We start from the raw sequence: 26,426 nt of genomic DNA, 5'->3' as shown, positions 1-26,426 counted from the left end.
CAAACTTGAACCTTCCGAAAAAAGGTTTTATATGATAAGCTGAGTACTATGTTCAGTTTTCAAGCTGAAAACCAGCTTATTTTCACGGTTACTTTTTTTAATCAATAAATTTCGAAATATTAAATGGTTCGCTAACAATACATTGGATCTTTTCCATCCATAATTTGAAGAGACTTGATAAAAATGTTATCGTCTTCATATATATTTTTGCACTTTTAATTTAGTGTTTTGGTGAAAAACTCGAACATAGTACTCACCTATAGCCGGCTTATGCCGAAATAAATTCGTACAAACATATCTCTTTTCCTTTACCACCGTCAAATCATCGATTTGAGTGCAGTTGGCTGGGTTTATTTTGAGCGTGCTTCCTCTTTTTTCATTCGTTTTGTTTTGTTATTGTTGGTTTTTTTTCCATTAATCATTGTTGTTGTTTTTGATTTCAGCTTAAAACCATGCATTGACTAAACTACAAGTGTAGCTTAACCAACAGAGGAATATGATGTTTGTCAAATTTATTTGGGCAAAACCCTATAGACTGCAAGATGGTTGGATGGACGCACGTTTCGAACGAAAATAGATAGTTTGTACGAAGTTATTTCGGCATAAGCCGGCTATCATATAAAACCTTTTTTTTTGGAAGGTTCAAGTTTGGTTCACTTTTGGGTTTAGTGAACTGCCTGAATTTATTCTGATAATTGGTTGATAGTTTTGCTGCAAATGGAGAATGCTGATGAGGAATGTGGTAATTCCGAAACGTGCGTCCATCCAACCATCATGCAGTCTATAGGGCTTTGCCCAAATAAATTTGACAAACATTCTTTTCCTCTGTTGGTTAAGCTACACTTGTAGTTTAGTCAATGCATAGTTTTAAGCTGAAATAAAAAACAACAACAATGATAAAAGGAAAAAACAACAATAACAAAACAAAACGAATGAAAAAAAGAGGAAGCACGCTCAAAATAAACCCAGCCAACTGCACTCAGATCGATGATTTGACGGTGGCAAAGGAAAAGAGATATGTTTGTACGAATTTATTTCGGCATAAGCCGGTTATCATATAAAACCTTTTTTCGGAAGGTTCAAGTTTGGTTCACTTTTGGGTTTAGTGAACTGCCTGAATTTATTGTGATAATTGTTTGATAGTTTTGCTGCATGTAGAGGATGCTGATAAGGAATGTGGTAATTCCAACCATCTTGCAGTCTATAGGGCTTTGCCCAAATAAATTTGACAAACATTCTTTTCCTCTGTTGGTTAAGCTACACTTTTAGTTTAGTCAATGCAGCTAGTCAATGAGCTGAAATCAAAAACAACAACAATGATTAAAGGGAAAAAACCAACAATAACAAAACAAATAAAAATATTTTTGAAAAACTAACTATTCTCTTTCATTGATAGGCTAAGAAGTTTCCGAACCGCCCTCGTACCTATCGACTTAGAATCACTTCCTGAGTCGATCTAGCCCTTGGTGCCCGTCTGTCCATGTATTTGTTGTTTTCAGGATTCCGGTCGCAACTATTAACTGATTTTGATGAAATTTGGTATATGGCGCCTGTTTGCACAGAACCACAAAGTTGATATGTCGCCCGTAGAACAACTTAGATTTTCTTTATATTTTTACCCGTTCAAACATTGCCTTTTTAAAAACCCAACGACCGAGTAAAAATTCAGTTTAAATAAGTTGTTTTATTACAATAATTATTTCCAATGTAACTATGCCGAACAACAAGAGTTAATATTCTATTTGGTTTAATATAACAAGTTCAAACATTGTTTTTCTTTATTCGAGCAACGCGTTGGTGACAGACAATAATCGACAACTAACTTTAACTTTGATCATCTCTTCCCACTGAACCACGAAAAGAACCAAAAGATGACAGTTATTGATATGTATGTATGTACATACATACATGCATTCAACCAATGCATCAAATTTGCAAGCATTATGAAAAACAAATAACAAGCGAAAGCATAAACGATATTTATGCTTTGTTGTTGTTGTTTTCTTCAACTATACCCACGACCAACATAAGCAGTGGGAAGAGATCGATCAAACCAAAACAAACTATAATAACTAATGTAACATTAAATGATCGAAAACAAACGAAAAACGAATATAGGTCATAGAACTAAAAGAGAGTAAAGTAAATAAACGAAATGAATTTGAAAGTAAATATTAGGGTGGGGAAACATTAAAGGGATGTAAATAAAATTTAAATAAAGAACAATTAAACGACTAATAAAATAAATAGTGGAGAATAAATAAAATAAAAACAATAAATTAATAAATACATAAATTAAAGTAATATAAATGACATAAAATACGATCTGCCCCAACATTCTCCCGCCGTTGAAACCTCCATGTTTCAAACCTCTTCATTATTTGGTAGGGGAGCCACTTTGTGAATTGGCCGAGAACAAATTCCAGATTTAGTTTTCAGTTCAACCACACGAACCTTTCCATCACGGCCTAGAATAGGTTTTGTAACACGAGCTAGTAACCATTGTTGTGGCGGAGTGTTGTCTTCATGTATTAGAACTAGTTGCCCTTCTTTTATGTTGTTATTGTCTTTGAACCACTTTGACTTTTGTTGTAAAGATAGCATATAATCTCGGGACCACATTTGCCAAAATTGTTGTTTCAAAAATGAGACCCTTTGCCACCGAGACAATAATGATGATTGGGATGAATCGATATGTTTATCGGGAACTGCAACCAATGAAGAACCAATAAGCAGATGACCAGGCGTTAGGGCTTCACCATCATTGGGATCGTTTGATATTGGAGCGATGGGGCGCGAATTTAAAATTGCCTCAACGTCAATTATGACTGTTTGTAGCTCTTCGAAAGTAAGATATGCTTTGCCAACGTTCTTTATAAGTAGCGTTTTTGTAGATTTGACGGCTGCTTCCCACAGTCCGCCAAAATGTGGGGCACGGGGAGGTATAAAACAGAATTCGAAACCAAGTTGACAACAAAGTGATTTCATGTCGTGGCCCACATCATCTCGAAAAAGACTTTCTTTTAATTCTTTGATTTGGTTACGTGCTCCAACGAAATTAGTGGCGTTGTCGCAATACAACTTTTGGGGTATGCCACGTCTTCCAACAAATCTTTTGAGACACAAGATGAAATTGTTTGTCGATAGGTCCGAAACTAGTTCTAAATGAACTGCCTTGGAAGTGAAACACACAAATACAGCTATGTATGTTTTATAAGGCACTTTTCCTCGGATACGGTACGACGTCATGAATGGACCACAAAAGTCAACACCAGCAATCAAAAATGGGCGTTGAGCTCGAAGTCGATCTGATGGCAAATTTCCCATCAACTGTTCCATCAATTTCGGTTTGTAATGAAAACAATGAACGCAATTACGAACAACCTTGCGTACAACATCTCTTGCGTTCACAATCCATATTTTCTGTCGCAATAATCCCAACAAAACTTTTGATCCAGCGTGTAAATGTGAGCGATGAACATGCTCAATATACAATTTAACGAAGCGATGGTCTTTTGGTAATAATGCTGGAAATTTTGCATCATATGGAATGGGCGCTTGGGACAAACGACCACCAACACGAAGAATTTTGACTGTGGTTGCGCCAAGTGTCATCTCATGCAAAAATGGTGAAAGTTTTTGAAGCGATGGGTTTACCAGACCACCATTAGTCAGTGATTTGATATCGGCACCAAAACACGACATCTGGATATGAGCCACCATTCTCCAAAAAACGCCTTCTAATTCATCTGGGGACAAATGAATTACATCCGAAATATTCACATCTTTCTTAGCAGGGCATCTGTTGAATATACGATAAATATAAGCAATTATTCGAATAAATTTAATATATGAAGAATGCTTATCGAGAAGATCGTCTATGATGTTGACTTCTGATGAATTTGCCACAAAAACAGCTGCCTTTCTACGTTCGAGAATTTCGATGTTAAATTGTTCTTCCGTTGCGGGCCATTTTGTAATATCTTCTTCCAAAAACGAAGGGCCACTAAACCAAATGGTATTAGAAATTTCCTCCGCGCTACATCCACGCGAAACCACATCAGCAGGGTTACTCTTCGAAGGGACGTGTCTCCAGCTAACATTTCTTGTTTTCTCCTGTAGTTCAGAAATACGATTTGCCACAAAACAATTCAACGTCGACGAATGTAATTTAAGCCATTGAAGTACGATTTTGGAATCAGTCCAAAAATATATCGATGAGACAAAACTTGAAATTTTTGGTTGTATTTTGAGCCATGTTTTATTCAGCAATACTGCTGCGCACAATTCGAGGCGTGGTAATGATTGTGCCTTAATTGGGGCCACTTTGGATTTTGCAATTAAAAGTGTCGTTTTGTATTCTCCCTTAAGGCAAACTCGATAGTAAATACAACAACCATACGCTCGTTGCGAGGCGTCAGCAAATCCGTGAATTTCTCCAAGAGTATCATTTGAAGTTAAAACATACCTGGGGACTTCCACTTTATGTATATAATTTAAATCCGATTTAATTTGGAGCCATAATGATTTAAGATGTTCATTTAATGGGTCATCCCATCCAATGTTTTGCACCCACATTTCTTGAAGTATTTTGCATCGAATGACAATGGGGCTCAATAGTCCAAGCAGGTCATATATTTTTGATACAATTGACAAAACAGATCTTTTTGTAGGATTCATCACATCTGGTAACTCGAATCGATAAGTAAAAACGTCCTCCTTGGGTTTCCAAGACATACCCAAGGCCTTTGCCACTTCATCTTCACTTGTTTTAATGATGATTTCTGCATCTTGATTTGAACCAAACATAATGTTGTTGCTGTTCCATTTTGCTAATTCAAGGCCATGGAAACTTAATATTTTTACTAACTCGTTTTTCTTTTGAGCCAGTGTTTCAAGGTCGTCAGCTCCGGTGAGTACATCATCCACGTATAAATCGTTGCGCAAAACTTCAGAACCACAAGGATGCGAGTGCGAATATTTATCTGCAATGAAAAACAAACTACGAATCGCCAAAAATGGGGCGGCAGATAAACCATAGGTAACAGTATTCAGTTGATAAACCTTTAAATGTTCATCTTTTTGATTTCTCCACAATATGAGTTGATATTTTCTATCATTTTCATCTATTCGAAATTGTCGATACATTTTAGAAATATCAGCAGTAAAAGCATACTTGTGGTGATCAGGTCTTGTTGTATTGTTGGTCCAACCATCAAAATATCATTCAATGATTTATTTGACGAACTACGAGAAGATGCATCAAATACAACTCTAATTTTTGTTGTAGTACTTTGTGGTCTCAAAACACAATGATGTGGTATTATGTAATAGGTACCACATAACGGTTGATTATAGAGCGACATGTGACCCAGGGACAAATACTCATCCATGAATTCTTTATACATTGACTTCAATTGTAGATCACGATCTAAACGTCTTTCCAGGGACAAAAAACGTTTTCGAGCAGCTTCGAACGAATCGCCGAGACATTTGGGATTTTCTTTAAATGGCAAGCGGACCACAACTCTTCCATCAAAATCTAATTTAACATTTTCAACAAAGTGATTTTCACATGCTGCTTCTTCTTCGGACAACATATTGGGATTCTTTTCGTATTCTTCTACTTCCCAAAATTTTTTTAGAGTTTTATCAGGATCCACTTCTAAAGAATTGACCATCAAATTGCATGTAAAATTTGATCTCGCTTGACCAGTACTTGCGATACCACCAACAATGTATCCAAAAACAGTATTGGTAAGGTTTGGCATACCATATCCAAGAGAAATTCGACCATCAAGTAATAAATCAAAAAATACTTCAGCACTCAAAAGAATGTCAATATGTTGCGGTTTGAAAAACAATGGGTCAGCTAACGGTATATCGGTGGGAATTTTCCAATTTGAAGTATATATGTACTCACCGGGCTGTACAGATGCAATTGTTGGGGTGACAGCAAATGTTGATGACCACTGGAACGAACTAATTCTCGATTTTATTGTAGCGGACACGGTAAATTTAATTCTGGTTCTAACTTCTCCGATTCCCGAAACTTCTTGTGAATATGGTCGAAATTTAAGCCGAAGCCTTTTTGCAGTTTCTTCTGAAATGAAATTGAGTTCGGAGCCGGAATCAAGTAAAGCTCTTACCGGTTGAAAAGTTCCACAATAATCTTTGATGAGAACGACAGCAGTTGGTATGATTGCCCTTTTACATGAGCGAGCCACAAGCGAAACTGGATTTTGATTACTAGTTGAAGGTTGCACTGTAGTAGTATTCGAAATGGTTGACTGTCCCGAGTTGTCTGGACTAAAAATGTGCAACACTGAGTGGTGAGTTGAATTACAAACTCTGCAACGTGATTTTGATGGACATTTTGAAACCATATGTCCCTTTCGCAGACAATTAATACACAGGCCACTGCGTTTTACAAAATTAAAACGATCGGAAACTGCTATTGCCGAAAACGAAGAACAAGTTTGCAGATAATGATCAGTTGAATTACAATATACACAATTTGGATTTGAATTGACGAAAGTATGGGCAGTGCGATTAAAATTTTGCTTGGGCTTGACAAGTTTTGCTTTTTCACCAAATTCTGTCCTTTTTCCATGACTTTCGAGAAATTGACAACGAAGACTCAAAATATCATAGCAACAATCCCAAGAGGGTAACGACTTATATTCTTGTTTTTCATCATAATTCTGTTTTGTATCTGCATCCACTTTATTCAAAACCAAATGTACTAAAATTGCGTTCATAACATCTGCTTCAGACCCAAGCGACAACAAAGAACCACGAACAGCCGAAACAGTGTCAATAATATTCCGCAATGATGAGCTATCACCTTTTGCCATTTTCGGAATATCGAAAAGAGTGTTGATATGTTCCAAAAAAATCAATACCTTATTGTCATAACGCTCCTGGAGCCGTGTTAGTGCTTTCGGATAATTTTCCTCCGACACTTGAAAAGCTTCAACAACTGCCAAAGCGGGACCACTGAGACAATTCAATAAATAATTGAATTTGTCAATTGGGGTAATAGTTTGATTTTCATGGACCATGTTGTTAAATGTCGAAATAAATCTTTTATACTCGCCATATTTTCCATCAAAACGAGGCAATTTCAACGAAGGCAAACGAGATTGTGTTGAAATTCCGGCAATTGAAGCATTCATCAAAGTAGTATCACCAGGTATAGAACTACGACTTTTGTTCAGAAGGCCCAATATTTTTGCCTTTGCAGTTATGAAAAGTTCTTCCAAATCACTCCTCGATGTGTCAGCCGGACTAAGTGTTTCTATTTGAGTTTGGATGTGGCACAACTGTTTGAAGTATGATTCCAAAATTTGCAAACGACACTCTAAAATAAAGGGTGATTCTTTTGAGGTTAGGATTTTCATGCATTAGTATTTGACAGATCACGTGGGATTTCAGACATGGTGTCAAAGAGAAAGATGCTCAGTATGCTTTGACATTTCATCATGAATAGACTTACTAACGAGCCACAACGTCGAATTTTCAGTGAATGGGCCCTAGAAAAGTTGGCAGAAAATCCGCTTTTTTATCGACAAATTTTGTTCAGCGATGAGGCTCATTTCTGGTTGAATGGCTACGTAAATAAGCAAAATTGCCGCATTTGGAGTGAAGAGCAACCAGAAGCCGTTCAAGAACTGCCCATGCATCCCGAAAAATGCACTGTTTGGTGTGGTTTGTACGCTGGTGGAATCATTGGACCGTATTTTTTCAAAGATGCTGTTGGACGACCGTATTTTTTCAAAGATGCTGTTGGACGCAACGTTACGGTGAATGGCGATCGCTATCGTTCGATGCTAACAAACTTTTTGTTGCCAAAAATGGAAGAACTGAACTTGGTTGACATGTGGTTTCAACAAGATGGCGCTACATGCCACACAGCTCGCGATTCTATGGCCATTTTGAGGGAAAACTTCGGAGAACAATTCATCTCAAGAAATGGTCCGGTAAGTTGGCCACCAAGATCATGCGATTTGACGCCTTTAGACTATTTTTTGTGGGGCTACGTCAAGTCTAAAGTCTACAGAAATAAGCCAGCAACTATTCCAGCTTTGGAAGACAACATTTCCGAAGAAATTCGGGCTATTCCGGCCGAAATGCTCGAAAAAGTTGCCCAAAATTGGACTTTCCGAATGGACCACCTAAGACGCAGCCGCGGTCAACATTTAAATGAAATTATCTTCAAAAAGTAAATGTCATGGACCAATCTACTTTTTCCACAACAAATTATTTTCAACTTTAAACACTGACCGTCCTGTCACGGTCGCCAAAATGTTTGCACAGAACCACAAAGTTGATATGTCGCCCGTAGAACAACTTAGATTTTCTTTATATTTTTACCCGTTCAAACATTGCCTTTTTAAAAACCCAACGACCGAGTAAAAATTCAGTTTAAATAAGTTGTTTTATTACAATAATTATTTCCAATGTAACTATGCCGAACAACAAGAGTTAATATTCTATTTGGTTTAATATAACAAGTTCAAACATTGTTTTTCTTTATTCGAGCAACGCGTTGGTGACAGACAATAATCGACAACTAACTTTAACTTTGATCATCTCTTCCCACTGAACCACGAAAAGAACCAAAAGATGACAGTTATTGATATGTATGTATGTACATACATACATGCATTCAACCAATGCATCAAATTTGCAAGCATTATGAAAAACAAATAACAAGCGAAAGCATAAACGATATTTATGCTTTGTTGTTGTTGTTTTCTTCAACTATACCCACGACCAACATAAGCAGTGGGAAGAGATCGATCAAACCAAAACAAACTATAATAACTAATGTAACATTAAATGATCGAAAACAAACGAAAAACGAATATAGGTCATAGAACTAAAAGAGAGTAAAGTAAATAAACGAAATGAATTTGAAAGTAAATATTAGGGTGGGGAAACATTAAAGGGATGTAAATAAAATTTAAATAAAGAACAATTAAACGACTAATAAAATAAATAGTGGAGAATAAATAAAATAAAAACAATAAATTAATAAATACATAAATTAAAGTAATATAAATGACATAAAATACGATCTGCCCCAACAGCGCCCAAGGACGAACGCTAATGAATTTAATAAAATAATTTCCTTTTATTTTCATTATACGTTTTTCGATATTTATTTGTTAATGGGGTACTAAACCTTGTTGTTTTATTTAAAATATATTTGAAAAATTGTGTACTTTTTATGTATTTTAAATTTGGTAGGACTACTAGAAATTCCCATATTGTCATTCCAAAGTTATGTTCTGTGTGAGAAAAATCGCTCAAATACGAAATTTCATAAGTAGTATAATGTGGCTAAGTTGTCATTCTTAGTAATTTTTTTTGAACTTAGTTTTATATTATTTTTATATTCTCATTCTGGTATTTATTATTATTATTAAAAAAGAAAAAAATAGATTATTCGATCTATATTTTTAATTGGTATTTTATACATATTGTTATATTTAAGTGTTTCTAGTAGTAATGCTACTGTATTGTAATTGTAACTGTCTTAGGGTCTGATCGACTATGTTACGTTCATGCAGAAAATAAATTAAAATTAAATTAACTTTTAGATAAAGTACTGCATTACAATAGCTAATGGCGATATTGATGGAGCTACACAAACATTATTGCATCGCCAAGATACAGGGCAAAGTTTGACGGATAAGTCTCATACACATGCTTGCCGAAAGAATGTTGTGGCTGATGACAATGAATTAAAAAACCGCATTATAGCCAGGTGAGGTCAAAATAATTATTTTATTTTAAGAAATATATATAATATATACATTACAAAAATTTCCTTAATTTTCTATAGATACTCCTATGTTGACAAGGATTCCGCTAAACGTGAGTATAAACCAATGGCACCAAAAGTTGAACCGAAGAAATTGGTACGCTATAGAGACAATAAAATTGTCTCCTTGAAAGGTGAACGCTATACTGAAATAAAACGCGACGAAGAAGCTGAGTTAAAAAAACCCAAGAAGCCAATTCAGCCGTAACTAAAGATGAAGAAAATCTACTACAAATACTACATAAGAAAGTTAAAGCTCTGCAACACAATATTGCAATATGCTTACATAAATACCCAAGGTATTTATATTGGTAACAATCACAATCTGTTACATTTTACAAATGCAGACGATATAAGAGCATTGATCAAGCAAAAACAAATTTCAAAAGATATAGAGTATGATAGAGAGATGAAAATTTATTTAAACTTAAGCAACTTTAAAAGTATTATAGAAAAAATAGTGTTTTGTGTATCCAAATTCTTCCCCACATATAAACTTCAAACCACAGACGATACCGATACCACAAAACTCAATGCCAATTCTGCAAATGAAAATGGCTATATAAATAATCTCCTTAACATTTATAAAGCACTTATAATATTAGTAGCACCACTACTATCACATCAAGCATACACACAATTAAACATTAATAGAATGTTGTCTAATATTCATTTCTATGCACCAATTTTTTCAAAGACATTAGCAGAAATAAAAACTGCAAAGACGAGAGCTGATGGCAATGTGGAACTTGATAAGAAACTAGAATCTCTTCCCACATATGATACCATTGATGGGGGAATTATAATGACGCAGAGAGAAAACTGCATAAATGTACGAAATCAAATTTTATTAACTCTAGAATCCATGCCACTATTATTAGTTAATCCATTACCAAAGTTGTATGACATTGAAAGTCTTTTCAAGGAGTTTGTTGTGATCATCATTGTTAGTATAATTGATTTTTTATTGCTTTATTTCCATGCATTATACAGTTGTTCCTTATTTACATATCTTTTTTATTTACGAAGATTTTCTTTAAATAATAGTTTGAATTGCAATTTTTGTCCCGAAAACAAATTTGATTACAATTCTTACAAAAATTCCAATAATTTTCTTCAGCATTGGCCATTAATATCAAATGTAAATGGCTATGATTTTGCAAAGCAAAATAATTCTTGGCAATATAGTTGTTCGTATATTTTCAATCTTTTATGAGTCCTTATAGTATCTGCAATGATTATTAGTTGATTTTACAACTATCCTTATGTGTTATTTAATCGAAACTTATGACATATTGATGAGTGTGTTTCATTGAGGCAAAATGGGATCATAAAATCAAATCGAGCGGAAGCAGGTGATGAAACGGGAATTGTCTTTTACTCAGTAGCTTTTGTATTGAGATAGTATTAATTTTTGAATGTCTTCATAACTATTTTGTTACTATTTCATTATAGTTAAGATAACGGAATAAGGGGTCATTGAAACACTGAAAATTATTTCAAAATTCATATCGAAACCATTGACATAGTTTATTCATAAAATGTATAGCGAGTGAACTCACTATTTATTGAAAGAATCTTTATAATATTGTCCACATATCTATTTTTAACATACATATATTATTTAATTTTTCTTTAGAAATAAGGCACAGTCAATTGGGGGATGTGAAATCGTCATTAGAACAATGTAATATTTCAATAGGTAGCAAAACCTAAACACAAAGAACTTCACACTAAACATATTAGCAGAAATGAGTAAAGCCTGTCGATATCAATTCAATATGCAATAACAAATACCCGAAATGTGCAAATCATTAAAAGAATTTGTTTCGATGGCTCTAATTTAATGACCAATTCCGTTGATAATAAATGTGTATTTATTCTATATTAAAAACAAAATTGTAACATAGACCAAGGAAGGTATAGACAACGAAAGTGAATTCACAGCGCTGTAGTTTGTCTGCACACCGTAGATGGCTCTTTTTCGTCTGCAATTGAGTGATTTTTTAATTTGAAGAATCGGCTCGGCATTCGGCGAAAAATCGATAATCGGCCTTCGGCGTGAAGAGGAAAATAGTCGGCTTCGGCAAAAAAAAAAAAAACTTTTCATTCAATACCTTTTGAAACATTTGCTCTAATTGGAAGAAGGTTAAGAAGGCAAATTTTAATTAGCACGCGATGTTAAATTACTTACGGTATAGGAAATACTTTGAAATACATATAGAACAGGAATAATACATTTTGATATTGCGTAAGCTAAATCCCAAAATTGGGATTAAAGTGATTTCCATACGAAATTCAAATTGAATATTTTGTGAATATTTTTCGAGGATTAACGGGGACAGCCATATATATTTTAAGTTATGAAATTGGCATGACATTATTGTTATTTTCATTCACATTGTTTATTTTTTTATACGTATCTTCCTCTTTAACATTTCGACACTACGAGGACCAATAAGTTGTATATCAATATCCGTTTAATGTACCTTTGATTCCGATATCTCAAGAATAATCTTAATAGTAATTGTGATTCTCTGCTAGAAGAAAAAAGAAAACAACTAAATCTGAAGTACCAATGAAACACACTCTACCTTAAAAAAAATAAAGAAAATAATATTGATAAAAGAGCTCAAATAGACTTATGGATCTGTAATAATGATATCAAAACAAAATAACAACTTTTTTTTAATTTTTGCTCTAGGTTATTTTTTTTTAAATAATTTTAATTGTAAATGTAAATTTTTTAAACGAATACAGAATTTAAACCGATGTTTTTTGTAAACAAAACGATTTTGAATCGTTGTTTTATATATACATACATACCTATATGTAACAACTAACCAACAAAATACCATCATTTAAAAGCAACAACTAATATGTAAAAAAATTAATTGAATGAAACAAAAAATGGAAATCAATTATATTTTGAATCAATGCAGGCATACAGTCAATATGAAGACAAAACCCAGCAGATTCTTTAAAGTAAATACAATGCATAATGCACCACCGTCTGCTCTGATGCAGCCTTCAATTATTTTTTTAAGTTTGACTGTATCACCAGCCACACAAACTAGTCCTAGTCTTGAAAGACATACTATTTATTAAATTAGACCAAAAACTATGCTATATCTAATATTTAAAAAAATTTCATAAAACAAGAGATAAATATAACTTTGGTGATGGTAAAGAAAAGCGCTTTCTCGAACGTTGATAAATAATTAAAAAACTGATAATGGTGCTTCTCTAGTTAAAAAATGCATTAAAACCAAAACATATACAGAAAAATAAATGTTTAAACACAAATAATTCCTATTAAAACAATACACATAATGAAACACAGGAGAACAATATTGAGATCAATCCCATTGCTATCACACTAGACACTAAGCCTAATTATATGCCCCATTATAAGGTATATTCATGTCTGTTTTGTTTTTTATTTTGTTATAGTTTATCACTGTTTACTATTTAAAACATCTATGACTTGATTAATTTTATTTAGGAGAAAACATTTTAGAGGATATTCGTAATGCCAAACAATTTCATATAGATGATATCGAATATGAACCCGCAGTAGGAGTAATTTGAGGCAACAAAGCTTATACTTATAACGCGTTTAATGAGACGTCACATCACATGTTCTGGAAACAATGATGACTTGGATCCTGTTTTTTTTACAGTTGAAGTTAGGATACATATAGATGCTAGATCTTTAAAAGAAATCACATTATTTTTAAAGAAATTTTAAATTTCACATTTCATTTAAAGATTATTGCCCATATTCATAATAATTTACTGACGGTTTATCGAAGGAATTTTGTATGGTTATAGTAGGTCCAATGTTTATACATATTAACTTTTATGAATTTGCGGGTATTTCTTCAATCACAAATGGCGTTTCTTTTACTTGACTTCATAGGTAAGATTGCACTAGACAAAAAATTTGCACAGTGTAAATAATAAATTTCTTTAAAAAAACACATTTTTTTAAATCTTCGTATTTTTTTAAAGATTGTCACCTTTTCGATTAAAGATAAAGTTTCAAAATTTTTTTGAGCATGCTGTTTTTTTAACCAAATCATCGATTTGTTTGCTACAATTTCCTTTTTTAAACTTATAGTTACCTGTTCGCCAATAGCTTTTTTAAGAACAAAGCGGAAAATTCGCTAGGTGTGTTTTTTGACTCGCCTCGTCAATATATATTTATTTTAAAGAATTCGCTTCTTTGGTTGTTTGTTTTTAATTAAATATTTCATTGAAGTTTAGTAATATTGAATTGATCCAATTGATCCGGTGGTGATACACAATATATTATCATTGCCAAGACTATAGCAATTTAAATTAAAAATTGGATTAATTCATTTCGTGATGGGATGAATATCACCATTTCTTTTTTATATTGAAATTGAACTTATTGAAGAAATATTGAATTGCAAATATAATTGATTTGTAATCAAAATAAACACCAATTGCACAAATTAATTGAACTATTAAGCTATTAATTGGCATTTGCGATTGGTATTACTATTTCTGTGATTGAAGTAATTTCAATTAAAATTTAATATGAATTAATTTTCTTGATTGAACACAAAAAAATTATGTTTTGTATACATTTGAAATATCATCTTCATATTTTGATTTAAAAGCATTACGACATATCCTATAATCTACATTATCGGTATTTTATCCATCACTTTAGTTTTTGAGGCAGCCATAAGTAAAAAAATCTATTTTATATATAATATTAAAATCTATACATAAGTTATTTTTAGAATCAAAATAGTATAATTTAGAATTAAACTAATTGGATTTCCCAAAGCATAATTAGGCCTGATTTTTCATAACTGTTCACAATGAAATATACATGTGGAGTTTGTTTTTTAACTGCCTCAAATCTAATTTACCTATATACATATGTTTTTTGCAATTTCATAAAATAAATCACCAATTTTGTTTTCATTCATCATTGATTCGAATTTAGTTTAAAATTTTATTTTGTATAACAAATCCCATTAAGATGATTCTGTGCCGATTTGATTGAAAAAGTTCATTAAGAAACCCACATTTTGTATATCTTTTTAAATAAATTTTATTTGTGATATTAGTTTTATAATTCATGTTAACATTTTTTTCAAAAAGCCGTAAAATAAAGAAACCCTAAAAGTAAATAAAACATCTAAAGCAAATTACTACATACACATTTTATCAATAAATTATGAAATATTTCTGAAAATAAATATCAATATCAAATATTAAATGGATATTAAAAATGGTTGTTTTTTTACTTGTCTCTTCATACCGATAGGTTACGATCAAAGACAATACACAAAGGAAGATAGGAAATTGGCTACTGAGGAGATCAAACCATTTACGGTGTTATTTTCATACTTTTCGTTTATCGAACCAAACGCGTATAGGACAAGTATTGACATAGCATTAAAATGCAAATAAAAAGAAATTAAGTGCACGAAATAAATTTCCATAAAGGGGAAAATGTAATTTTTTTGTTGTTGCCCAAAATGTAACCTTGTTTCATTAAGAAAATTAAGTTTTTCATTTTAAAAATAAAAACGAAAAACAAATAAAAAAAATTACAAACATGTATGGAACTAACATGGTAAATGCAACATTTGGTATGACGCAAGCCAATTTCCTATCTTCCTAAAGTTTATTGTCTTTGGTTACGATCAATATTTGAATTTATTTATTAACCTCCCAAATCTAGTGTTTTTTGCCCATATGCAAAACAATTTATCGAACGAATTTATAGGCAAAAAAAAGTTTTCTTCTTCGTAATTTTTTTATTAGGGGGTTTGTGTGTATTTTAGGAAAATTAAAATGTTATTCTATGACGTCAAAAAAAAAACAGGGAGATCTGTTTATTTTACGTTTATTGTTTCTTTGGGCCTATTTTTCTAAATTTACGAAATTGTTTCTTCGGGTCTATTTTAATGAGAAATGTCATTAATATTACGAAGTTTCTTCTACCAGTGTAGAAATATTCATGCCTGTTCTGAGCCTCACCGCACTGTACACCACACATTATTCACACCTCTCAAAAAGTTAGTTATTCTGACTCGCACATTTTTTTGGAATTACTGATCAAAAAATGTAAACAGCTGATTTTATCTGCAATACATTTTATTTGCAGACAGAAACCATAAAATAAACCTGTTTTGCTGGAAAATTACAGTATAATGTGGAAAAAAGGAAAAAGAAACCACTAAAAATATAACCAGCTACAGGAATTTTTCGTTCAAATTTTACATAGATTTATAAAATTTTATGTCGTGGCATATTCTACTGATTTTGCTCAATAAAATGTGCAAAATATATGAAAAAACACATTAAAGATTCGAAATATTCTTTTGCATACGGTATATGTACACTTGGCCCACACAGAAAAAAATGTTCGTGTACATTTTTCAGGTCTGTGACGGTGTCAAATGTAGTGCAGAACACCTCTTAAGTGTGACACCCCACGAAAGCTGTACATGTGTGTACCACACCAGGCACGATTGTCATATTCAATTCATTTATGGGCCGTTTTTTCGGGAATTAAGGAAAAAATACAGCTCAAAGCATTGAGAAGACAGTTTCGCTTTCACTGGTTTTTGTGAGTTGATGCGCACATTGTTCCTTTGAAGTGAATGGCGTGTGTTATTCAGTTTGCAGTTGGGAAACTCGATAACGTCCACAATGATCTGACAATGAGTCGAATAGGTTTGGTGGATGATGATGTGTATCATGTTACCATTGATTGGAGATAGGATTGCAGTTGCCAGATTTCACACTGAAAAAATAGTCGTTAAACCAAACATTTCTTGTCCTTAAAATACGAATGTGAATTTTGTTTAGCACAGAAAACGCATTTCTCTGAAGAAAAAAAACTTTTGTTTTACTAAGGTCAACTTGACTTTAATAATTCTGAAAAAATCTTGAAAACTAATGAAGTCTTTAAATTTGTGGACATTTTGTATCTTAACTACAAAGCTAAAAAGCATTCAAAAATAGGTGTCTTTCAGCACTTTATTTTAAAGACGGTTTTGACTTGAAATAACATATTTTCTACTCGAAATCGACCCCGAATTTTGAAATTTAATTTGCCGTTAGAAGTTTTTAATGGACTCTGATAGCAAATGAAGAAAAAACAGGAAATACGAATACATTAAAATTACTTTCCTAGTATCAATTCTCCTCATCTTTGGCTCGGAATCAATACCAAATCGTTAGTGTAGACAAAATCTTTGGAACCGGGCATGATTTTTTACAGTGTAGTTGGAACTAGTTTTTTTCTGCTGAGAGAAGTTTTGATCTAGGTCCGAGGGCGGTAACATCTGGTCGAAGTTCTAACTAATTTGTGTGCTATTCTACGCCAGCTCCTGCTTCCTATGTGCTGTCTCTGCATAGTTCAACTCCGACCGACTTGTTGTGGTGTAAGAAGTCTCTAAGTCGGAATCTCAATGCCGTTCTCAAGTGCTGAAATAGAGAATAAGTAGACATTAAATTATGTTTGGCAAACATTTCTACCCAATTTGTTAGATTTATCTACTTAAGCAAAAGGAATATTGCATTTACAATAACAAGATAATCGTTTCTTACACTCAAAAGAAAAGGTCGGTGATAGCAGCAAAAAGTTAATGTTTTAACAGTTATTTTTCAGTAAACTTACTGCTGTCTATAATCCAAAAACTTAGGTATTCCAGCAACCTGATAAATAACTGTTAAATAAAAGTTTTAAAAATATATCAATCTTTGTTCACGTTACAACCCTTTGTCTACCAAACTACAAGAGTAGCTTAACCAACAGAGGAAAAAAAATATGTTTGTCAAATCACACTAGACACTAAGCCTAATTATATATCCCATTATAAGGTATATTATGTCTGTTTTGTTTTTTTATTTTGTTATAGTTTATCACTGTTTACTATTTAAAACATCTATGACTTGATTAATTTTATTTAGGAGAAAACATTTGAGAGGATATTCGTAATGCCAAACAATTTCATATAGATGATATCGAATATGAACCCGCAGTACACCCAAAGAAATTTGTCAGTAGGTACAGCAGAAAAGTCTGCTAAAACAGCAGAAAGTCTGCTGAAAAAGGGACAGCAGTCACTGTTTGCTGAAATAGCAAACATTTTCTGCTATTTTTGAAGCTCGATTACACTAAAACATGTTTTATTTTGTCTAAAACAAATAAAAATGTCAACTTAGGAGCTATCCTAACATAATTAAACCAATATTTTATGAATATCTATAGTATTTGAACAAAAAACTGAATATTTATCGAATTGAGGCATAACAGCAAACAAAATGTTTGGCTGATCGTATTTAGAAGCTTGTAAGTATATTACAGTGCAAAAATATACCAAAAACTACTTTTGGTTCTTAAATATGCTTTGGGGAAAATTTATAACCTAAAAATTTTATAAATTGTTGTTCATTTGGCCCTGAAGTACAAAAATATAACAGCAGACATCGACTGCTGTTTTTAGCAGACTTTTTTCTATGAGTGTAGAAGTAATTTGAGGCACGAATTACCAACAAAGCTTATACTTATATCGCGTTTAATGAGACGTCACATCACATGTTCTGGAAACTATGATGACTTGGATCCTGTTTTTTTACAGTTGAAGTTAGGATACATATCTCAAGTATCGTAATTAGTTTCCACTTTCAATTTAAGATTTATTAACTAAAGGGTGATTCTTTTGAGGTTAGGATTTTCATGCATTAGTATTTGACAGATCACGTGGGATTTCAGACATGGTGTCAAAGAGAAAGATGCTCAGTATGCTTTGACATTTCATCATGAATAGACTTACTAACGAGCAACGCTTGCAAATCATTGAATTTTATTACCAAAATCAGTGGCAGAAAATCCGATTTTTTATCGACAAATTTTGTTCAGCGATGAGGCTCATTTCTGGTTGAATGGCTACGTAAATAAGCAAAATTGCCGCATTTGGAGTGAAGAGCAACCAGAAGCCGTTCAAGAACTGCCCATGCATCCCGAAAAATGCACTGTTTGGTGTGGTTTGTACGCTGGTGGAATCATTGGACCGTATTTTTTCAAAGATGCTGTTGGACGCAACGTTACGGTGAATGGCGATCGCTATCGTTCGATGCTAACAAACTTTTTGTTGCCAAAAATGGAAGAACTGAACTTGGTTGACATGTGGTTTCAACAAGATGGCGCTACATGCCACACAGCTCGCGATTCTATGGCCATTTTGAGGGAAAACTTCGGAGAACAATTCATCTCAAGAAATGGACCGGTAAGTTGGCCACCAAGATCATGCGATTTGACGCCTTTAGACTATTTTTTGTGGGGCTACGTCAAGTCTAAAGTCTACAGAAATAAGCCAGCAACTATTCCAGCTTTGGAAGACAACATTTCCGAAGAAATTCGGGCTATTCCGGCCGAAATGCTCGAAAAAGTTGCCCAAAATTGGACTTTCCGAATGGACCACCTAAGACGCAGCCGCGGTCAACATTTAAATGAAATTATCTTCAAAAAGTAAATGTCATGGACCAATCTAACGTTTCAAATAAAGAACCGATGAGATTTTGCAAATTTTATGCGTTTTTTTAAAAAAAAAAGTTATCAAGCTCTTAACAAATCACCCTTTATTATAAATTTCAGTTAAAAAAATCAAATTAATATATTAACTTCATAGATGCTAGATCTTTAAAAGAAATCACATTATTTTTAAAGAAATTTTAAATTTCACATTTCATTTAAAGATTATTGCCCATATTCATAATAATTTACTGACGGTTTATCGAAGGAATTTTGTATGGTTATAGTAGGTCCAATGTTTATACATATTAACTTTTATGAATTTGCGGGTATTTCTTCAATCACAAATGGCGTTTCTTTTACTTGACTTCATAGGTAAGATTGCATTAGACATAGGTAGTCATAGGTAAGATTGCACAGTGTAACTAATAAATAAAACATATTTTTTTAAATCTTCGTATTTTTTTAAAGATTGTCACCTTTTCGATTAAAGATAAAGTTTCAAATTTTTTTGAGCATGCTGATTTATAGTTTTTTTTTACCAAATCATCGATTTGTTTGCTACAATTTCCTTTTTTAAACTTATAGTTACCTGTTCGTCAATAGCTTTTTTAAGAAGAAAGCGGAAAATTCGCTAGATGTGTTTTTTGACTCGCCTCGTCAATATATATTTATTTTAAAGAAGCCGCTTCTTTGGTTGTTTGTTTTTAATTAAATATTTCATTGAAGTTTAGTAATATTGAATTGATCCATGCTGATACACAATATATTATCATTGCCAAGACTATAGCAATTTAAATTAAAAATTAAATTAATAATTGGATTAATTCATTTCGTGATGGGATGAATATCACCATTTCTTTTTTATATTGAAATTGAATTTATTGAAGAAATATTGAATTGCAAATATAATTGATTTGTAATGAAAATAAACACCAATTGCACAAATTAATTGAACTAAAGGGTGATTCTTTTGAGGTTAGGATTTTCATGCATTAGTATTTGACAGATCACGTGGGATTTCAGACATGGTGTCAAAGAGAAAGATGCTCAGTATGCTTTGACATTTCATCATGAATAGACTTACGATCTGCAACAACGTCGAATTTTCAGTGAATGGGCCCTAGAAAAGTTGGCAGAAAATCCGCTTTTTTATCGACAAATTTTGTTCAGCGATGAGGCTGATTTCTGGTTGAATGGCTACGTAAATAAGCAAAATTGCCGCATTTGGAGTGAAGATCAACCAGAAGCCGTTCAAGAACTGCCCATGCATCCCGAAAAATGCACTGTTTGGTGTGGTTTGTACGCTGGTGGAATCATTGGACCGTATTTTTTCAAAGATGCTGTTGGACGCAACGTTACGGTGAATGGCGATCGCTATCGTTCGATGCTAACAAACTTTTTGTTGCCAAAAATGGAAGAACTGAACTTGGTTGACATGTGGTTTCAACAAGATGGCGCTACATGCCACACAGCTCGCGATTCTATGGCCATTTTGAGGGAAAACTTCGGAGAACAATTCATCTCAAGAAATGGACCGGTAAGTTGGCCACCAAGATCATGCGATTTGACGCCTTTAGACTATTTTTTGTGGGGCTACGTCAAGTCTAAAGTCTACAGAAATAAGCCAGCAACTATTCCAGCTTTGGAAGACAACATTTCCGAAGAAATTCGGGCTATTCCGGCCGAAATGCTCGAAAAAGTTGCCCAAAATTGGACTTTCCGAATGGACCACCTAAGACGCAGCCGCGGTCAACATTTAAATGAAATTATCTTCAAAAAGTAAATGTCATGGACCAATCTAACGTTTCAAATAAAGAACCGATGAGATTTTGCAAATTTTTTTTTAAAAAAAGTTATCAAGCTCTTAACAAATCACCCTTTATTAAGCTATTAATTGGCATTTTTGATTGGTATTATTATTTCTGTGATTGAAGTAATTTCAATTAAAATTTAATATGAATTAATTTTCTTGATTGAACACAAAAAAATTATGTTTTGTATACATTTGAAATATCATCTTCATATTTTGCACACCAGAACAGTTTGATTTAAAAGCATTACGACATATCCTATAATCTACATTATCGGTATTTTATCCATCACTTTAGTTTTTGAGGCAGCCATAAGTAAAAAAATTTATTTTATATATAATATTAAAATCTATACATAAGTTATTTTTAGAATCAAAATATTATAATTTAGAATTAAACTAATTGGATTTCCCAAAGCATAATTAGGCCTGATTTTTCATAACTGTACACAGTGAAATATACATGTGGAGTTTGTTTTTAACTGCCTCAAATCTAATTTACCTATATACATATGTTTTTTGCAATTTCATAAAATAAATCACCAATTTTGTTTTCATTCATCATTGATTCGAATTTAGTTTAAAATATTATTTTGTATAACAAATCCCATTAAGATGATTCTGTGCCGATTTGATTGAAAAAGTTAATTAAGAAACCCACATTTTGTATATCTTTTTAAATAAATTTTATTTGTGATATTAGTTTTATAATTCATGTTAACATTTTTTTCAAAAAGCCGTAAAATAAAGAAACCCTAAAAGTAAATAAAACATCTAAAGCAAATTACTACATACACATTTTATCAATAAATTATGAAATATTTCTGAAAATAAATATCAATATCAAATATTAAATGGATATTAAAAATGGTTGTTTTTTTACTTGTCTCTTCATACCGATAGGTTACGATCAAAGACAATACACAAAGGAAGATAGGAAATTGGCTACTGAGGAGATCAAACCATTTACGGTGTTAGTTTCATACTTTTCGTTTATCGAACCAAACGCGTATACGACAAGTATTGACATAGCATTAAAATGCAAATAAAAAGAAATTAAGTGCACGAAATAAATTTCCATAAAGGGGAAAATGTAATTTTTTTGTTGTTGCCCAAAATGTAACCTTGTTTCATTAAGAAAATTAAGTTTTTCATTTTAAAAATAAAAACGAAAAACAAATAAAAAAAATTACAAACATGTATGGAACTAACATGGTAAATGCAACATTTGGTATGACGCAAGCCAATTTCCTATCTTCCTAAAGTTTACTGTCTTTTGTTACGATCAATATTTGTATTTATTTATTAACCTCCCAAAGCTAGTGTTTTTTGCCCATATGCATAACAATTTATCGAACGAATTTATAGGCAAAAGAAATGTTGTGTATTGAAACTGAATATAACACGCGTTGAATACACGTACATGCGTTGAATACACATGACTGTACAATCTTGGCATCTGGGCCCAATGTTGATGACATTTGCGATCGGTTGAACGTCTACACAGCTAATCTTACCAGTTATTTCACTGCGAGAAACTTGAGGATATCCCCCACCAAATCCTCAGCCACACTATTTACTACATGGACGGCAGAAGTGCGCAGGCAGTTGAATATCAGAGTCGATGGAGTAATAATTCCGACCACAAATTACCCCAAGATTCTTGGGGTCACATTCGACAGCCTTTTTAGGTCATCTGCCCATGCCACTGCAATTTGTAATAAGCTCCGTGGTAGAAACAAGGTCCTCAAGTCACTAGCCGGCAGTACTTGGGGTGCGGACAAAGAAACCTTGCTAACTACTTATAAGGCAATTGGCCGGTCAGTGGTAAACTATGCAGCGCCAGTGTGGACACCGCAGACCAGTGATACGCAGTGGAATAACATACAAACCTGCCAGAACGCTGCTCTTAGAACTGCGACTGGGTGTCTCCGCAGCACACCCCTGGATCACCTTTATGTGGAGACAAAGATCATCCCTGTGCGAAGACACAACTACATGTTGTCAAAGCAGTATCTCCTGGGTTGTTATCGCAGTAATCATCCAAACCACCATCTTATGGATACACAACCACCACCCAGGAACGTAAGGGTTGATATACATAATCTAGAGCGCGAGATCCAGCGCTATAAAAGAGAGCCTCTAGATCAAGCAGCGTACCAGGCAGGTTTGAACAGGATTCATGAGGATACTGTAGCTGAAGCGGTGAGAAGCTACAAGGTTAATCCTGTTCTTGGAGTCCGACCACCGCCCATAGCACCGGAGGAAAGAGACCTCCCACGGCAGACTAGGGTAGTTTTGGCCCAATTAAGATCAGGCAAGTGCAGCCGCCTCAATTCCTACTTATCGGTGATTGATAGCAGCGTAGCTGACGTTTGTCCAATTTGCAACCAAGGGCCACACGACACGCGTCATCTTTTCTCTTGCCCAGCCAAACCAACCCGACTTACCACCAGATCACTCTGGACACACCCCATCTTAGTCGCAGAGTTCCTTGATCTGCCAACAAGCTGATGTACCAAGCGTATAACATGAAATGGATGAGATCACAATAAACTGTTACAACAACAACAACAACAACAACGCGTTGAATAAGGAAATTACTAATATTAAGTATTTATTGAATAATAGATACAATGGAATGATGTTACACAATTGAAGTATTAGTTGCGAATGAAATATTCCATGATAAAATATTATATTATAGTGAGAGAATCAAGAGTAGCGAGTGCAATTAAAGGTTCTGTTAATAACAGGGGCCAAATCACGGCATTCGTCATCGAGTTCTGTTTCGTATAGAGAAACATTTCGATCGCAGTAAATTTTTGGATCACCGCATTCGATCGTAATTTATTTTGTCTACTACTTTTTTTTTTCCTTGCTGTAAACATATGGCATTAAGAAATTGGAAGCGAGGGAATTTCAACATAAGTTTTTGTGCTCAAAATATGTTATTTCTGAGAAATTTATGTGATTTTATTTTGAAGTGAATGCTTTTGTGCTAATTGTGTTTTTAACATCCAGATTTAAAAGACGTTTTCGTGCATCAAAAGAAGCTTTGGCCACTGAGAATTCTTTTCTTTGATCCCTTTCCCTAAATGCAAGTAATATTATATTATCTTAAATGTATTTTGACAAAATAGAATAATACTTACATTTTCACCAACTTCTTGTTTTTTTTTGTTTACCTTTTTTCTGCTCAAAAATCACTACATACTTCGTTTTCGATAGCATGCTACCTATCGTGTTCACCTTCGAGTAGAAACAATTCGATAACGACTGCGGTGATCCGCGTAAACTACATAACGATGACGAAGTACTCGATTTCGACTGCGGTGATTTGGCCGCAGATTCAAGATACCATTACATAGAATAAAATGGTTGCCATTTAAATAAAATATGATACACTATAGTCTCCCAGGCTAAAAACGGATGTGGTCTGTTAAATATCCTGGCGGTCGTCTTCTTCGGCTAGATCTTCTCAATAGTGTGGACGAATCTGACGTAGGTGACTGCCGAGTTGTTGCTGATTCAAAAGGTGGAGCAATAGATGAATTTGTAACTCGTTGTTCGATTCGGATTTCATCATAAGCTGGTTTTGGTCTCGGTGGCAATTCAAATGTTACTTTCTTTTCTGGTTTTTCAATATTACTCTTGTACAGTTGGTTAATGTGTCGTTTGAGCTCATAACCATTATCGAGCTTGACTTGATAATGCATATTTCCAAACTTTGCCTTGACTGTTCCAAATTTCCAAGTTTGCTTGTTCCTGTCATACCAACGCACTTGTACTCTATCTCCCAGGCATAATTTTCGGACTTTAAGAGTTAAAGCTGTAGATGATCCTTCCTTCCAAGGCATAATTTTCGGACTTTAAGAGATAAAGCTGTAGATGATCCTTCCTTCCAAGGGCGTATTGCATCCAGTTTAATTCTTAACTCACGACCAAGATATAATTTTGATGGACTGTTACCGTCTGCTAATGGTGTTGATCTATATCGAAAAACAACTTCTTGAACTTTTTCATTAATTGATATTTTATCATTTTCCATGGCTTGAAGTTTATATTTTAATGTTTGAATGTACCTTTCGGCTAAGCCATTCGTGGCCGGATGCCCTGGCGCAATAAATTTCTGAATAATGTCATTTTGAGTGCAATAATCATGAAACATTTTACTTTGAAAAATAGTAGCATTGTCCGAGACAATAATTTGAGGAAAGCCGTGAGTATAAAATATATTTTGTAATAGAGTTATTGTTTTTTCAGTAGTTGGCGCTTCCTTAATGACTCTTACTTCAGGCCATTTCGATTTTGCATCGACCAATACGAAAAAATAATGGTTTTGAAATGGGCCTGCGTAATCTATATGTAATCTTCCAAAATTCTCACCTGGTTCTTCCCATTGATGTGTTACTTTCGATGGATTTTTCTGTACCATGGCAAATTCGGGGCAAGATTTTACCAAATTTTCGATGTCGGAATCTATCCCTTTCCAAAAACAAAATCTTCTTGCCAGTTGCTTCATTTTGACAATTCCAACATGTGTGTGATGCAATTCCTTAAAAATGCTTGAACGTAAAGTAGCTGGAATGATGACTCGCTCACCACGAAAAATAACGCCATCTTGAATTGAATAAGAGGAATCAAAATTGTTACCATCCATGATATCCTTTTTGAGTTTAGCCAATTCTGGATCTCGATCTGTTTCAAAACTAATGGTAACTGCCGTAATTGATGATGTTGATATTTGATTGATTATTTGTTCTTGAATGATTTTGACTTCTTCATCCAGAAAATGGGCGAAATGGTTACTGCCTTGAATTGGGGCTCGAGATAAACAGTCGGCATTGACGTTAAGTTCGCCTTTGCGATGTTCAATTTTATAATTGAAATTTTGTAAAAAAGATGCATACCTGAGTAACCTTGCTGATGTCATCGCTGGTGTTTTTGCGGTTTGATGGAAAATTCTGGAAAGCGGTCGATTATCGGTTATGAGGGTGAACTCCCTTCCATGTAAATATGTGTAAAATTTGTCAACTGCAAAAATTATGGCCAAAGCCTCACGGTCAAGTTGACTATAATTTTGTTCGGCCTTTGTTAAAGCCCTTGAAATGAATGATACGGGGCGCTCTACTCCGTTAATAATATGAGATAAAACAGCTGCTATTCCTGTTGGACTGGCGTCGCAAGCAAGAGTAACTGGTAATGTTTCGTTGTATGGGGTCAACACCCTATCAGCAACAATTTCT

The 26,426-nt window shown here is 33.6% G+C and overlaps 1 protein-coding gene across 1 annotated transcript in view; it reads left to right on the top strand.

The window, feature by feature from the left end:
• LOC142221642 (CUE domain-containing protein 2-A) overlaps positions 1–11,751 on the top strand; it is a 58,527-nt gene extending 46,776 nt beyond the window's left edge. Inside the window, exons 4-5 of the mRNA XM_075291398.1 lie at positions 9,609–9,775; positions 9,854–11,751. Of these exons, the coding sequence (XP_075147513.1) occupies positions 9,609–9,775; positions 9,854–10,040 (354 nt within the window). The 3' untranslated portion in view covers positions 10,041–11,751. The remainder of the gene's footprint in view (positions 1–9,608; positions 9,776–9,853) is intronic.
• Positions 11,752–26,426: the final 14,675 nt, after the last annotated feature.

Source organism: Haematobia irritans, chromosome 1 (assembly GCF_050003625.1).
Source record: "Haematobia irritans isolate KBUSLIRL chromosome 1, ASM5000362v1, whole genome shotgun sequence".
In the NCBI taxonomy this organism is placed as follows: Eukaryota; Metazoa; Arthropoda; class Insecta; order Diptera; family Muscidae; genus Haematobia; species Haematobia irritans.
This window is presented reverse-complemented; position numbering and strand designations above follow the sequence as displayed.